The sequence below is a fragment of the Malus domestica genome, chromosome 10, assembly GCF_042453785.1.
Source record: "Malus domestica chromosome 10, GDT2T_hap1".
Taxonomy (NCBI): domain Eukaryota; kingdom Viridiplantae; phylum Streptophyta; class Magnoliopsida; order Rosales; family Rosaceae; genus Malus; species Malus domestica.
In genome coordinates, this window is record NC_091670.1 from 42504506 (window position 1) to 42520859 (window position 16354).

Here is a 16354-nt window from a genome sequence, read left to right on the forward strand (position 1 = left end):
AAAGAATAGCAAAGAAACAGCACTAACAAAGTTTAGACACATAAATTTTGAAGGTCTAGCTACCATATTATTACCCACAAGGGTAAAGGAACAGTACCACTGCTGGATAATTGGAAAGTCCCTGTGTGTCAACCTCCGTGCTTCGTGGCAAGGTAGACTAGCAAACATGCCCAACCTTTACTCACATCCGAGAAAACACTCCCAACAAGATTGCTTACTCCAAAATCGAAGAGGCACCGCCTTCCGAATCTCGAGAGCCAGACTCCCAACATGATTACTTTCTCAAAAATCGAAGAGACACTGCTTCCCGAATCTCGAGAGCCAGACCCCCACCATGATTGCTTTCTCAAAAATCGAAGAAGCATCGTTCTCCGAATCTCGAGAGCCAGATACCACATACCACTTTTTCAAAGTGCTCTGACAGAGTTAAAACATGTGAAGCTGGCAGCTCCCACTACCGTGCTATGACCAAGCAGGGTAAAGGAATAGCATTACTACTTGTTGTTAGGGAGACTCCTATATATGTCGACCTCCATCCCCAACGGACAGGCAGACCTGCAAAAATGCTCAACCCTTCCTCATATCTGAGAGGGCACTCCCAACGAAGCCTTTCGAAATATTCAGCTTTCTTTCCCCCCGATAATACCTTTGCAAACAAGCTATACTAGAGCAAGAATATCTCATATCATCAGGGTTAAAAGCAAGAGTATCCCATATCATGCTTTTTCCCTGTCTTTTCCTTTGGCCTTGTTTTTACCTGCAAGACAAGGAGAAAGAGAGCAATCAGTCAGCACTTGAAATCAAGCTCTCAGCCAGGAACTGACAGCCTGGAACCCCTTACCTGATTACTTACCTGGCATTGCTCTCGAGTACTCATCTTCAACATCTTATGTTGCCAGGGAAGATACCGCATCTGCTTGAGGAACAGATAGGGCAAGTGCGAAGGATACAAGGAAGCATGTGGAGACAAGCGTAACAGCACACGTGCCGATCCATCCATTACTCTGTCAAAAGCAAAAGTATCCCATATCAGCAGGGTCGAACGTACTCTAGATTTGATGGACTTGTTTTGACCCTCAAATTCTTCAGTCGGCCTTATACTCTGGAGGAAACCAGAAAACCCTCCAGCTCAGTTCAAGAATAAGCCTGTGGAAAGTTACTTCTTCAAAAGCAAAAGTATCCCATATCATCTCTTCTCATTTTTCTTCTCTTTATCCTTCATGCTGCTGCAAGATGGGGAGAAGGTGAACAATCAGCCGGAGCTCTGATTGCTTACCTTGTCTGTCACCCTTTTCAGCAAATCCCCTAGCTCGGCGACTTGGGGGACTCCTACTACATGGTTTGTATCGCGCTTGACCAAGCCTGAAACTACAAGTAAGCTTCAAGTGCAATTGATACATTACCTTGTGCATCTCCATTAGTTAAAGATACCACCCCTGGATGGAGGAAGAGTACTTCCAGAGAAGCTGCCACGTCTACCTATGAGACAGATAAGGCAAGTCAAGATGATACCACACTCCGATACTTAGAAGTTTCGTGATTACGAGATCATTCTCCCACAATATTTCCTAATGTCATTTGTACTCTAATGTCATTTGTACTAAATCATTCACTTGTACTCACTAAATGAGAGCTTGAACCTATGTACTTGTGTAAACCCTTCACAATTAATGAGAACTCTTCTATTCCGTGGACGTAGCCAATCTGGGTGAACCACGTACATCTTGTGTTTGCTTTCCTATCTCTATCCATTTATATACTTATCCACACTAATGACCGGAGCAATTTAGCGAAGATCACAAAAAGCGACCGTTTTCGCTACCTAGGATCTATCTTACAAGAGAACGGAGAATTAGATGGAGATCTCAACCATAGAATACGAGCTGGATGGATGAAGTGTAAGAGTGCATCCAGCATTGTTGTGTGACCGTCGTAGGCCACTGAAGCTCAAGGGAAAATTTTATAAGACGGCAATAAGGACAGCGATGTTGTATGGCACAGAATGTTGGGCGGTGAAACATCAACACGTACACAAAATGGGTGTAGCAGAGATGAGGATGCTTCGTGGGATGTGTGGGCACACGAGAAAGGATAAGATTGAGAATGAGGATATCCGAGGTAAAGTAGGAGTAGCCGAAATTGAAGGAAAGATGAGAGAAAATCGGTTCCGGTGATTTGGACATGTGCAAAGAAGGCCGACTGACGCTCCGGTTCGAAGATGTGACTACGGGACAGAGGTTCAGGGCCGAAGGGGTAGAGGAAGACCTAGGAAAACTTTGGAAGAGACTCTAAGAAAAGGCTTAGAGTACTTGGATCTAACGGAGGACATGACACAAAACCGAGCGCAATGGCGTTCTAGGATTCATATAGCCGACCCCACTTAGTGGGAAAAGGCTTTGTTGTTGTTGTTGTTGGCGTTAGTGCTAGACCCGACAGCTCACCAACTTGATCCAACTAAGCAATATAAAATACTTTCCGACCGTCAATGATACGTGAGAAGACTGACAACTTTATGGAACAAAGCTTTAGAAGTCGACATACTCAATCACCAATCAAGCCATGTGTTTAAAACATGAGGTAAAGGTGGTCGTGTCGCTGCTCGGAGTAGCATTGTTGACCAATCAAGGCCCAGCGGGTAACCCTGCGCACATGGATCGTGAAGGGCGTGCAATTACGAAGAGCAACCGAATATTGACTCATTTTGAATTGTAGACGAACAATACACTACCTCCACTACAGCACATTAAGAATATATATCTTTACTATTTCAATAACAGCACATTGAGAAGATAAGAACCCACTATTTATATTGGTTAACAATTAAATTAGAGTAAATTGTAACAATAGTCTCTTAACTTTAACTCAATTGGAATAATGGTCTGTCAACTAAAAATTCATTACCATTGGTCCCTCAACTTTAATTCAACTGAAAAAATGATCCATCATCCTTAACCAAATTGTAGCAATATCATTCCAACATATCTCATTTTGACAAAATTCCGACAAAATTAACAAAAATGACCATAGCTACATGTTTTGATGAGTTGAGGGACCTCAATTATAATAATGTCATGATCCTTCCAACATAACTTATTTTGACAAAATTTTAACGAAGTTGACAAAAATTAACCATAACTACACATTTTGATGAGTTAAGGGACCAATGAAAATGGATTTTTAGTTTATGAACCATTACTCCATTAAAATTGAAAGATCATTGCTACAATTTACTCATTAAATTAAGTGAGATTTTATACGACATACATAGTAGCACGTACGTACACATGCATGATTGTGTGACATTAATCACAATCCATAGTCAAAAGGAATTAATAGTTAGTTGTTAGGAAATGCATCGTCATTCCTCAATAACACATTTAAATATATATAATTAGCAGCATACTAATTGCTTGTCATCTTAATTCAGAGCAATGTGGGAGAGATATCCATGGGAAATGGATTTCCCATGACACTGTCCATGTAATAGTGGCCTTGGTGGCTAGCATCCATCACCACAAACTGCATATCCTCTGACGGCTTCCAATGTCGCTTCCTTTGGTTGATGAACCAGTTGTTTATCTGCTTCTGGTCCAGCCCTGTTGATTCTGCAAGAGCTAGTTTCTGTGATTCCTGCATTGACCATGTGTATGAAGATAATTAACCTAATTCTCGATGAGAAAATGCGTGCATATGTATTCCGATGTATAGAAAGAAAAATGTATGACATTATACCGATGGATAAGGCCATTTGTAATGTCGACTCCACCAATCTAGCAACTGTTGCCTGGCTTCTTTAGGCAGCTTCCCTTTCTTCCGTTTCTTCATGAACTCCTGCTTCAAACTACCCAAATATCCACTGTACTTGCGCAATAGCTGCCCTTTAAGCTCCCTGTCTTCCGCTTGGGGATCTATGAAGTTGTTATTAACATCAACCTCTTCCTCAGATGATACATGGTTCCTATCAATTCCATCGCCATAACCTAATGGCATAAAAACTTAAAACACATAATTAAAATACATCAACAATAAATTAAACAGGCTTTCTTTATCTTAGTTGCAGCTCTAATCACAAGTAAAACTGAATAATAAATTTCTTTACATGTTTTAGGGCATCTTCCTGCAGGTCTCTCTTTATCAATCAAAACGAACATGATCTCTGTGATCACTGGCCACTTACACTTACGAGGCAAAAAAAATAAAGCAACTCAACTATTGAAAGGTCAAAAGTTCCAGCTGGGTGTCAAATAGAACTCATTGCCATAGGATCTATCATTGTATGCTCATTATGCATATATATTACTCAAAACATACATTGCTGCTGTAAAACATTTCTGCATTAAACGTAGTAAAGACACAATATTCAAACTATATCTCTATTTCCTTTCACCTTTATCTTTTTGCTAAGATTTTTGTAGAATTATATCCCTGATCTTGAGGAATATATATTCAGCCATCAGAATGGAAGTACTTTCTTTGTTCTTGTACAGGCAAAAAGTGTCTCATGTAAATAGTGTCATTCTTTTGAGACATAGGGGCACTTTTTAGACCCAGACATTCTTTTTTCACTCCCAACATCAAATATATCACCAAGCCATGCAAGACAACTCTATGCAAAACATATAGGCATGGATCTAGCTATCTTATTCCTACTTCGAAATGCAATTGCTACTTATCATTGCATTCTAAATAAATTGTGTGTGAGTGTGTGCTGTCTCCTAAGTTACAAGGAATTCTTGTCCAGAATCCAGATAAAAAAAAAATTAACATATCGCTAAGTAACTGTGAACAGCTAGGCCGCCATCAAGTAAAGGATTGATATATAGCTAAATTCAAGATTAGTTCAATATTTTGTCAAGCAACAGAATAATTTTCACTCAAGCAAGCAAGGTTAACAACATTAAGGATTAAGTCGCACGCACAGCTGCTTGACGATGATTAGTTAAAGTTGGTTACCTCAGCTGCCTTCTTGACTTACAGCATTAGTTGGTATATTGAAACACACTAAATATTAGTGCAATCAGAACAAAGTTTATGCAGTTGGACAACAATAAATGATTTAAATCCAAAAATGTTGCTCGTGCTAATAATTATTAAGAAGCATACCCACATTAATCAGTCTTTTACAATTTGAAAATGATAATAAAATAGCGAAGAGAACTCAAATACTTCAAAGTCCACCATATTCAAAACCTTAATTAAGGATATGCTGGCTAAACAAATTAAGGTTCAGAAAACCTGATTACTTTGGGTCCAGCATATTGTTAAAATTCAAGGAACCAAATAGCCAATTTCTAGCTCATCCCTTTTGAGGACCTGTATTGGTTTTTATGAATTAGACCCACCACCAACTCAGTTCTTTTGGTATCATAGTATTAGGACACCAGGAGTCCACTACAGCACGTAGGGTTTGAGAACTAACTAAAAATCCAGGATACCACATTATCAACTTATAGCTATTGCTAGTCCTTACATGAAGACTCGTGTTACAAAAAACTAGGCATGTGCAGAAAATATTGTATCTAAAGCTCATAATGTACAATAATTACGAAAGACGTAAAAACATCAACGATTTCTAGAGCTCAGGTCTATATATCGAAATAACCATAGAACAAGGCAGACTACCATACAAAAACTAATATAACTAATTATTTAACTAATATTCCAAGAGTGTAAAAGTAATTACAAATATTATCTTGTCCACACAAATTGGTCACTAGGGTGTAAAAAAACGCTAATAATTATGAAACAGAAATTACTTTGAGCATTGCTATGTATAGGCAAGACATGGGGGAAAACGCAAGCTAACCCATTTGTCTTATATTTCTAAAGACGCAAGCAGCACGTCAAATTCAACTAGGTAAAACAAGGTGAAGAATTCAAAAGAAACCAAACAATCTCATTCAAAACAGACACCAAGAAGAGAAACAAAGCCATATAATTCTATGCAACACCATCGACTTGTATATTTTGCATGTGGTCTTGAGTTTCTACCTATACGTCCCAGATTCGAAACACTCCCTCTCTTAAATTATTGTAATAGTTTCGAACTCTTTTCTTCCCTTTTATAATACTAATATTTGAAAAAATTGACTTGCGAGTGGAAACCTAGCTTGCTACTACCCAGTACTAAAAACAGTTCTATACATGCCAAAGAACAGCAGATACATGATTAAACAAATCAGAGAAGGAACCAATTAAGCGATAAAATGGAAGAGTTCGAAAAATAAGAACAAAGAAAACTAATTGGCCACCCGCTTTCTGAACATAATTGTTAATTAATAAAATAAACCTACAGGATCTTGGAAACGACATCCATGCATGGCTAGTTATTATATTGCATTAAAAATTTCAGATAATAAAAAATAAAGAAAATACTCAAAAGATCTTCCTATACATACAAAAAGTTAGAGAAAAAGAAACGGTGAAGATACAGATGTATATACATACACACACAGAGATAATGGTGAGATACGAACCTGCAGAATCAGAAGAACAAGAAAGAGTGAGCGCTTTGAATTGGGACTCGATTCTTTGGAGGAAGATCATGGCTTCCTTGAAGGGTTTAGAGATTTCTTGCTCATACTTGGTAAGCATCTCGCAATAGGCCTCCATGAACTGATCCAGAGCTGGATCTTCACCGAGAGATCCTGATTCACTACTACTACTCACCATTTGACCTACAGTCGCCGCCGATGCGCACGCTTCTTCCAGTCTCGCCACCACTTCAGGCGGCGCACCAACCTGCACATAATTGTTTTCAATTGAATAGTATTATTCAAACACTTTCAACTGATGATGATGAAAAGGACCTCTTCTATTGAACCCAAATATATATTTTAAAAAGATCAAAACTCAAAAAGTCGAAGAGACTTGGACCGTCTTTATCAACAACATAATTACTTAAACTTCCTTGTTAAACATAATTAACTCAATAAAGCATGACAAGAACGACATGGTAGTAGCAGTACTGGATGAACAACTTCATAATACCAAATCTTTCCATGAGGATGGGCGTTCTGAGTCCTACATCGTCCTACCTACGGAACTGATATCGCCGTCCACATTACTTTATGACAAACCTTCATAATTACAATGAGAACATGAATGTTGAGATATTCAGATCCAAACTTCCCAAAGAAACGAGGCGGGAAACATGAATTATCTATCCCTTTCAGGCGCATGTCAACTAAATTTTCCCTTTTTATCTAACACACAAATAAAGAGAAGGACAAAGAATGGAGAGTTGTGGTCCTAACTCCTACGTTTGTAGGAATTGAAAACCTAATTGGGAGGTCAAAATATATACACATATATATGTATATTTTGATTATTTTAATTAGATGGTTTCAATTTCACCTTTTGACAGTTGATATAGGAGGCCAAGAGGCGGTGATAGTGAGGATGAGCCATGATCTTAGCCTTGACAGTTGAAGGCGAAGAAGAAGAGCTGCCGCCAACACCATCATTGTTGTTGTTGTCCATGAAATAGGAGGCGGCAGCTGCAGCTGGGTTGTGGAGAAGGAAGGAGGAGCCGCCACTAGTGTTATGGGGGTTTTGGTGGTCGTGATGGTTGTTGGACGGAGGCAGCTGGGGAAGCTGGGGAAGCTGGCGAAACTGATGAGTCGTACTAGTATCATGCGTGTCTGCATTAGGATTAAGATTCATATGATGTTGATGAAGGTGATGATGAGAGTGATGAGCATGATGTGAGGAAGTCATTAGAGGCATCATCATCCTTGGACACATTCCTCCTCCATTACTGCTGTTTTCTCCAAAGGCCATCATACTACAGGTGCCATTGGCACCACCACCTTCCATTCTCTCTCTCTCTCTCTCTAGATCTCTTGGTATATCTTATCCTTCACAAATTAACTTTCTTACCTAGTCCTCTTTTACTCGTTGTTTTGTTTTGTTCACTTGGCTTTGCTACAAATCACTTCTCTCCCTAGGTTAAGGTTTTTCTTTTTTTTTCTCTCTCCTACGTAATAATGTTATACATATAAATATGTGTGTGGATCTAATCCTGATCGATCTCTCTCCTCCAACGGAAGCGAGGGCTCTCCCGGGTTTTATGCTACGATACTTTGAGCAGGCTTTAACAGGAAAATCCTAAGTAGTGAGTGAGAGTGAGAGTGATAGTGGAGGAGTGTAGTGGGTCAGTAGTTTATAATGTTAAGTGTTTTTTTCTCCAATTACTGGGTCTGCCAAAACCCTGCCTCAGATTTCCCTTGCAAAATTCTTGTTTTATCTCTCTCTTTCTCCAGACATGCATTATATCCTCTCACACATACAGAAAAGATACAGTACTCTCTGTCCCTCTCTCTCTCTCGGAAGGGCCTCTCTCTCTCCGTGTGTAGGGCTAGCAGCAGGAAGAAAAGGAAGGGCGGTGGTGGTGCACAAAGACTCAGCTGGTTATTTTTCTTTGTAGGGTAAACAAAACTCGTGGTTATTGATGATATTGTGTGAATCTGAATAATAATAATAATACTCCTTATAATAATTATTAAAAATAATGTAGAGAGAGAGAGAGAGAGAGGAGGGGAGGGTGAGTGAGTGAAGGGGGGAGAACTTCACTCTGTCACACTGTGTGTCGTGTGATGCAAAGCTTTACCTTCCCGATGAAAACTCTCACCCTCTTTTCTTGCACCGCCACTGATGCCCTGCCATTACTGGCAAAGAATTATGAGAGATAGAGAGACCCAACGATCGATCAAATCGAGGGAAGAGCCAAACGGGACACCTAATGGCTAATAGTCTGTGTGTGTGTATATATATGTACGAACCCACACGGATGATAATATTACCACAAAAATAGAATTATGGACGGGAAATTGGAATCACTACTAGGTCTAGCTTTCTCTGTCTACTGTACCTTTTGCTACTTTTTTTCTTGATTGCTACTGGAGCTTGATTGCAATCTGTCCACTCATTTAATATTCGCACTTCAGCTCGTTGTTCTCATCCCCTACGGCTCAACGCCGGACAAGATTGTCTGCCCTCCACTTTCGATGTCTTCTCTGTGATCACGGTTAAATCACGTTAATATTTTATATTATTATTTATTTTGTCTTATTATATCTATAAAAAAATAATATAAAATATTAAGATAATTTAACCATGATCACACAAAATAAAAAAATACGAAAAAAACATCAAAAGTGAAGGGCATGCAATCCTTGTTCCTCAACGCCAACACCATTATCCATCACAATCTTAATCATGATCAAATTAAAATTAAAATAATAAATAAAGAATATTAGTCTTATCATGCACAATATATTGTTTTAATTGGATTTGGATCATCTCCTCATCCAATAGATAGAATCTTCCTGACCAAACATTATGGACCGTTCAATTTTTATCCAACGGTTACAAATAGAGAGTCATTTTAAAGTTATAATAATTATAACCGTTTGATGAAAATCTAACGATCCACAATACTTGGTCAGGAGGATCCTCTCCATTGGCTCAAGAGAGGATCTAAATCCGTTTTAATTCAATGGAAAGGGATGTTTTGTGATCCTTTTCATCTAATCATTCTTATCAAATAATTTGAATTCTTAAAATTTGATTGAACGACTAAAATTATTATAATTTTTAAAGTAAATCTATATTTTCAGCCGTTTGATTAAATATCAAAAACTCAAATTGTTTAATAAGAATGATTGGTGGAAGAGCGGATCCCTTTCCTAATTCAATTTAGTTTGTCATGTGCTTGTCACCCACCAAAGTACCGATCTCATGCCCTATCGGACACTCATATGCGTCTAGAATGTGTTGGTGATGCCATTTTCTTTTCTCCTTGACACTTCTTTATACAAAAGTCATTTCTCATTGCACCACTCAATCACAAGTTGAAATGGATTGACTTGATATAAATAATTAACCATCAACTATAATTAATGAACAAATGCTTGCTCATGCATTACATTCACATGGTAAAATTTTTGTAGATTGACATTACTATTTTATTAAACTTTTCTCTATTTTATTTGAATAGTAACTATCTAACGCGATTACGTCTATACATAATAGCTTACATTTAAGATGTTCACAATGTAATAAACAAAGTTGGTCTATAATATACGTCATCTTGTTTTATGAAACCTTTGTCATCATTATTTTTTCTATTCCAAGTAATATTACTATTTTAAGTGACATTAAGTGAAAAGATAGTATTAACTCGAGATACATTGGATTAGGTCTGGCAACTTCTGACATGATTTTTTAATTCGACACAACATGACATAAAATTAAGAAGTTTTTGGATCAACACGATAACGAATTGGGTAACTCGATAAGCATATGTTAAGATAACAGGTCGATCCAGGTATACACATGGGTAATCCGTTACATGATAAGAAAAATATTAATTTTATACCACTAAAAGAAATACTGTAATTAAAAACAGTAAAATTTAATCTTGTACTGAACTGAAGTTAAAATATAAATATATTTATTTATTTATTTAACTAAAATTTAGAAAATTGATGCCCATTTGATTAGCTAAGATTTAATCTTGGTTGTCCAATGTTTTTCTCAACCCCAGATGAGGCTCTCTCTCATTCTTGAAGGCTCGAGTTGAAGCAGCTGCTCTCTATTTCTCTCGAATTGAACGCTTGAATCTCAGTCTCGAACCTCCACTCCTACCAACCACCACGACCACCCTCTCCAATCCCTCCACCACATCACACCACTGTCACCACAAATGACCTAGTAACCCACCTCCAATCGATTTACTACTTTTATCTTTGATTATCTTTTTGGATCGAGCGAATCTCGAGCCCTAATGAAGGTAATTGTTGATATTTCGAATTACCTTCAAAATATAGAGTTTTACTTCAAATTAGTTTTGGAATTAAGATTGGTTTCGTTTCTTCAATTGAGGTTTTTAGTTTCGAATTAATTTTCAAAGTAATATTTATGTGGCAATGTGGTATGCACACATTTAGATTTTTTTTTTCTTAAAATGATCCGACCTATCATGAACCCTTTTGTCAAACCTAGATTGAGTTGAAGAGGAATGCTTATCCAATATGACAATCTAACACTTGCAACCTATTCATCATTGTTTAACTATACAATAAATTCTTACCATTATAATATAAGGAAAGAGATTCTCTTTGAATCTCTTTCATCATGGTCACCGGATCAAATGATCCGGGTCTTCTAAATTTCATCCAATGACCCACCTGTTTTGACCCTTTAAAAGTTGTGATAGTTTTTCACTGTTATATGAAATTTGGACGGTCTGAATCACTTAATCCGGTGACTTTGGTGGAAGAGATCCGGAAATGATGTATTTCCATAATCTAACATTACGTTTTTTTGTCAGACGTTGAATCAACTTGACACTTATTGTCATGTTGTAAAATGTACTTGACAAAAAAAAAAAAAAAACTATTAAAGAAAACACATTCCTCTTTTGATATTAAGAAAATGCAGTCTAATAGAATAATTTTTTACTTTAAGTTTGATTCTTGTTAATGGAAAAATTGAATCACATTAATATTGACAAGTTCATCGTAAGACTTAGGTTATTTTCTCTTTCCTTTAATATAAATATTATTATTTGTTTTAAAAAAAATGCTGCTGTTTTTTTTTTTTTTTTTTACACAAATGAAAGGAAGTTATAAAAAACTGTTATTGGTACCATAAAATTTAATTATTCACTCTAAATGTGTTATATTTAGAAAAAAAAATATTCCTACAAAAGTAACAATTAAAATTTACCCAAACTAGGGGTTGAGAGAGCTTTTTCAGCTTTCTTGGATTTGGTCGAGTTAAAAATAACTGACAAAATCTTTTTCCTAAGCAGTATATGTATATAAAATCTCTCACTCCATCTCATTTAATTATTAGTCAGAGTCATAGCATCTAATCAGTAATTATTTGGCATGAAGAAAAGTTGAGTTTGCTGCAGCTAAAAAATAAAGCTGGTAAAGCTAGTGGGACAGTCCGAATGTCTCTTCCATAAATCTCTCTCTTTAGGCCTCTAGCCTCTACATGTACGTAATTGATTTAGGTTCCATTTTTCTCCCTCCCATTACAGTCGGTACATCCATGTATTCCTACGGAGCTTCACTCCTTCCGCTCCTCTGGAGTCTGGACACAGCAGAAAGACAGAAGAGCTCCAATCCTTGAAGAACACATTGTCTCCATTTCATTATTTGTTGTGTATTATATATATATATATATATCGTATATCTGTTTATTAATCTGTATTTCCTTTGCAATGTTTATACGTGTGTGCTCTTAATTTTGTTTACAGAGAATAATTAGCAGGTCATAATCTAGAGAGCTCGAGTATCTTCAATGACATGATTAATCTCAACTTCACCATGAAAGCACGTTATTGGTAGATTTTTTTGTGTCTTAGTTAACGAGTTGGTGAGACTTGTTGGACTTTTTGAATCAGAAAAATCTTCCAATCTCAATTAACCAATGACAGATACGAGTCATATGACGCAAAGGGGTGATTATATGGTCATAGTTGGTAGATTTCTTATCATTCTTAAGCTCGCACTCATTATCCGAATGATTAAGCTTCTTCTTCTGTTTTGGTCAAATAAAAAATAGGGAGATGTTCTGGTATGTTCAGCAAAAACGATTTTGTTTATTGTCCAAATGTTGCAAGATTATGGTGAGGTATTATAAAACGATTTTGTTTATTATACTACTAACGTTAATTATTATATCTTAGATTATAATATAAGGCTAAATTATTATTCATGGACGTTTTAGAAATAACCCATTAAAATTATAGAACTTTAACGAAAAGCTTCGTGTATCGTTTACTTTAATGAAAAACCAAATTTTTACACAAAAATGTCAATCCTGGTACTATTTATTTTACCCTTTATTTTGTCTTTATCGTTAAACCTCAAAGTTTTCAAGTTTTTTTCATTAATTTTCCTTTAAAATTATAATAAATAACTCAGATTTACATGTTACACCATCATGTTAAGATGTTATACTTAAAGGTAATTATACATGTATACTATGAAAACATCATCAGATTGAAAAATACCAATGCTTTTTCTGTTAAAAAGTCTCCGGCCGTAGACTAACCCTAGAAAATAGTAAGCTTCTTCAGTTTCATTTGACATCTCTGACTAAATGAACGGTACCTACCAATTTAACAAGGGAATTGGATCCTCTTGATCGAGGGTAGTGAATTATTGAATTTTTATTTAACGGTTACAATTATTATAATTTTTAAAAAATTTATCTGTTTGTAGCGACCCACTAACATCGATCAAGAAGATACTGAGGGGTTACCTCCGAGAGGATCCAATTCCTTAACAAGGGCCCCCATGAAAGAGGGAAAAGAGGAAGGGAAAAAAAGTGAATTACCAAAACCTTGACAGAATAGACAAAATAGTTTTAAAATTATATGGTGTACACTAGACTAGATGGTTTGAATAGATATCCTGTACGCAGTAAATCAAATCAAACAAAGATAAAAATATTAGGAATCTAAAGAAAAATCAACCTGAAACTGATTAAATGTGGAATATTTCTTGTATTTTTGTTTTCCTGGTGTGGTGGTCTGGGAGGACAAGGATTGTTTTCCTTCCATACATTTTTGTTTTGTATGATCACGGTTAAATCACGTCAACATTTTATATATATTTTTTTATAAAGATAATAAGATAAAAATAAATAGTAATATAAAATGTTGACATGATTTAACCTTGACCACATAAACAAGAAGGCATGAAAGGGCATGGAAAAAGAAAAAGCAGACAATCCTTGTCCGTTATGGAAAGAGAGAAACTGGGTTCAGAGTTTGAAGAATGGGACCATTATTTGATTTGTAGGCAGACAATAGAAGTACTTAGGAACTACAAAAAAGACAGTAGAAGTACTTAGAACCCAAAAAAAAAAAATACAGTAGAAGTACTTGGGGTTATGGTTAGGGTTTAGAGTTAAGGTTAGGTGGGTCTAGGGTTAGGGTTAGGGTTAGGGTTTTGAAATGGAGTGGAGGACAGAATAAGTACGCGAACCCGTCTAAAAAAGTAGGAATAAAAAATAAGTAGAGGGAAAAAAGTTAGAGATACGTCACTGGTGTGAAGTTTCAAGTGTGAAGGGTTGAAGTGCTGAAGTGTGTGGGTGTAGGTGTAGGCAGAGGGAGAGTTTATAGAGGGACAGGAATGCTAGGTCTAGGCCCCTTGCAAGCAAAGCTTTTCTGATAAGCACTTTACGTCCTGTCCATCAAGGCATCAACAGTTGCATGATAGAATTATTTCATAAAATTAAAATATATTTAAAAGGCCACTTGGATAAACAATTACACTGGTAATCATCATTTTCTTGGTCAGCAACAATTTATTATGGATTGTTTAGGAAAATGTTAAGGTCATCCACTTTCAAGAAGTTTATAGCATCAGATTTAAGCTAAGCTAGTTAAAGTTGTGTGATATTTTCAAAAATTTTAAATAACAAAAGACATTTTTTATATCATGATAGTGCATGTTTTTAGGGTTTAGGACCTTAGGTGTCAATATATTCATTGATTTATGTTATCTTATATATATATATATATATTTTTTTTTTTTTGCAAAAATAAGCAATATCTATCTCATGCTTTTTAATATAATTGATATTCCATAGAATCTGTACTACAAGATGAAGAATTTGGATCTAAAACGCAATGGACTGAATTTCATCACTTGCAATATCTATATTAAGACTAGTCTTGAGGATAGTTGAAGTAGGCGCTCACCTAGGGCTTCCACTTTGAAGGAGCCTCTAATTTTTTTTAAATGTTTTTTATATATAAATTTTTACAATTCAAATTCAATATAAATATTAAAAATTAAATCATAGGCAATTGAAAAAAAAAATTGATTGAAAAATTACATTAACTAGTACATTGGCGTTCAAAAAACGTAAGATGTGTAATTTAAGTGATGTTTGTATATATTACTTTTTTTTATGTGGATTTATAATGATATTTGCTGTAAAAATAAAAAATTTTCTTCATGTATTTAGCTTTTTTTTTTATTCATATCAATGTACAAAGGATTGGTCAGAGGCATGTCACATCCCGGCCCGGGCTCCCACCACATCTCTGGCTCAACTCAACCGTAGCACGATATTGTCTGCTTTGGGTCTCAACCACGCCCTCACGATTTTGTTTTTGGGAACTCACACGAGAACTTCCCAGTGGGTCAGCCATCCTGGAATTTCTCTCGCGCGAACTCGCTTAATTTCGGAGTTCTGATGGAACCTGAAGTAGTGAGCTCCCAAAAAACCTCGTGCTAGGTAGAGATGAGAATGTACATATAAGGCTCGTGCGAACTTGCTTAACTTTGGGTTCCATGAGAATGTACATATAAGGCTCGCGCGAACTTGCTTAACTTTGGGTTCCATGAGAATGTACATATAAGGCTCGCGCGAACTTGCTTAACTTCGGAGTTCCGATGGAACCTGAAGCAGTGAGCTCCCAAAAAACCTCGTGCTAGGTAGATATGAGAATGTACATATAAGGCTTAGAGGATCCACTCTCATGGGTGATGTGGAATGTAACAGGGCCCCGGCTCGACTCCACACGATACTGTCTGCTTTGGGCCCCGACCACGCCCTTACGATTTTGTTTCTGGGAACTCACATGAGAATTTCCCAATGGGTCACTCATCCTGGAATTGCTCTGTGGAATGTAATAGGGCCCCGGCTCGACTCCACACGATACTGTCCGTTTTGGGCCCTGACCACGCCCTTACGATTTTGTTTCTGGGAACTCACACGAGAATTTCCCAGTAGATCACTCATCCTGGAATTGCTCTCGCACGAACTCGCTTAATTTCGGAGTGCCGATGGAACCCGAAGCCAGTGAGCTCCCAAAAGGCCTCGTGCTAGGTAGAGATGAGAATGTACATATAAGGTTTAGAGGATTCACTCCCCTGGACGATGTGAGATGTAACAGGTCAGATAACTCTATAGCTCCACTTCAAAGCTCACATAGGGCCCAAATTCTCAAGGCTGACCCTGATCTATATCATATTAAGTTAAACCGTTTTTAAGTTTTAAGCTTAAAATCCAACAAATTTTTAAACCAGATATTATTTATTAAATATTCAAAGTAAAATTAGTTTACCCTAAACCCAACCCATTTTGTGTGTGTTGTTTATGCTTCTTCGTTTTTGTTTCCCGACAAAGAAATAAGATTATGTGATATTTTCATTTGTAAGCACCAGAAATAGCAAGCCGATTAACAAATCCGACTGAAATAATATTTGTTATATCATACTGAAGCATGTTCTTCTGTTGTTTGGTCCGGGTTGGCCGACTAGAACCTAGCCTTAGGCTATACATGGCGAAAATCGTGCAGCAAAGAATCCTCACAAAC

The 16354-nt window shown here is 36.7% G+C and overlaps 1 protein-coding gene across 2 annotated transcripts; it reads right to left on the minus strand.

Annotated features, from left to right (window-relative positions):
- Positions 1-3217: 3217 nt before the first annotated feature.
- Positions 3218-8779, minus strand: LOC103446749 (homeobox protein knotted-1-like LET6). 2 transcript variants are annotated; one of them, XM_008385881.4, is made up of 4 exons: positions 7357-8779; positions 6477-6741; positions 3733-3980; positions 3218-3630 (listed from the first exon to the last, which is right to left on the minus strand). In XM_008385881.4, exons 1-4 carry the CDS (start codon positions 7816-7818, stop codon positions 3424-3426), a joined length of 1182 nt encoding a protein of 393 aa, XP_008384103.1. In that variant the 5' UTR covers positions 7819-8779; the 3' UTR covers positions 3218-3423. The 2 variants fall into 2 exon arrangements, with proteins under 2 accessions (XP_008384103.1, XP_008384102.1); XM_008385880.4 differs by having other exon boundaries at positions 3733-3995; positions 7357-8742.
- Between the last annotated feature and the right edge of the window lie 7575 nt (positions 8780-16354).

Bases quoted from the DNA above. Each gene is read 5' to 3' on its own strand.
- LOC103446749 (XM_008385880.4), bottom strand. From the start codon at position 7,818: ATGGAAGGTGGTGGTGCCAATGGCACCTGTAGTATGATGGCCTTTGGA. The intron at 6,742-7,356 runs GTGAAATTGAAA...AATTATGTGCAG, and splicing joins CCTATATCAACTGTCAAAAG to GTTGGTGCGCCGCCTGAAGT. The intron at 3,631-3,732 runs GTATAATGTCAT...TGGTCAATGCAG, and splicing joins ACAAATGGCCTTATCCATCG to GAATCACAGAAACTAGCTCT.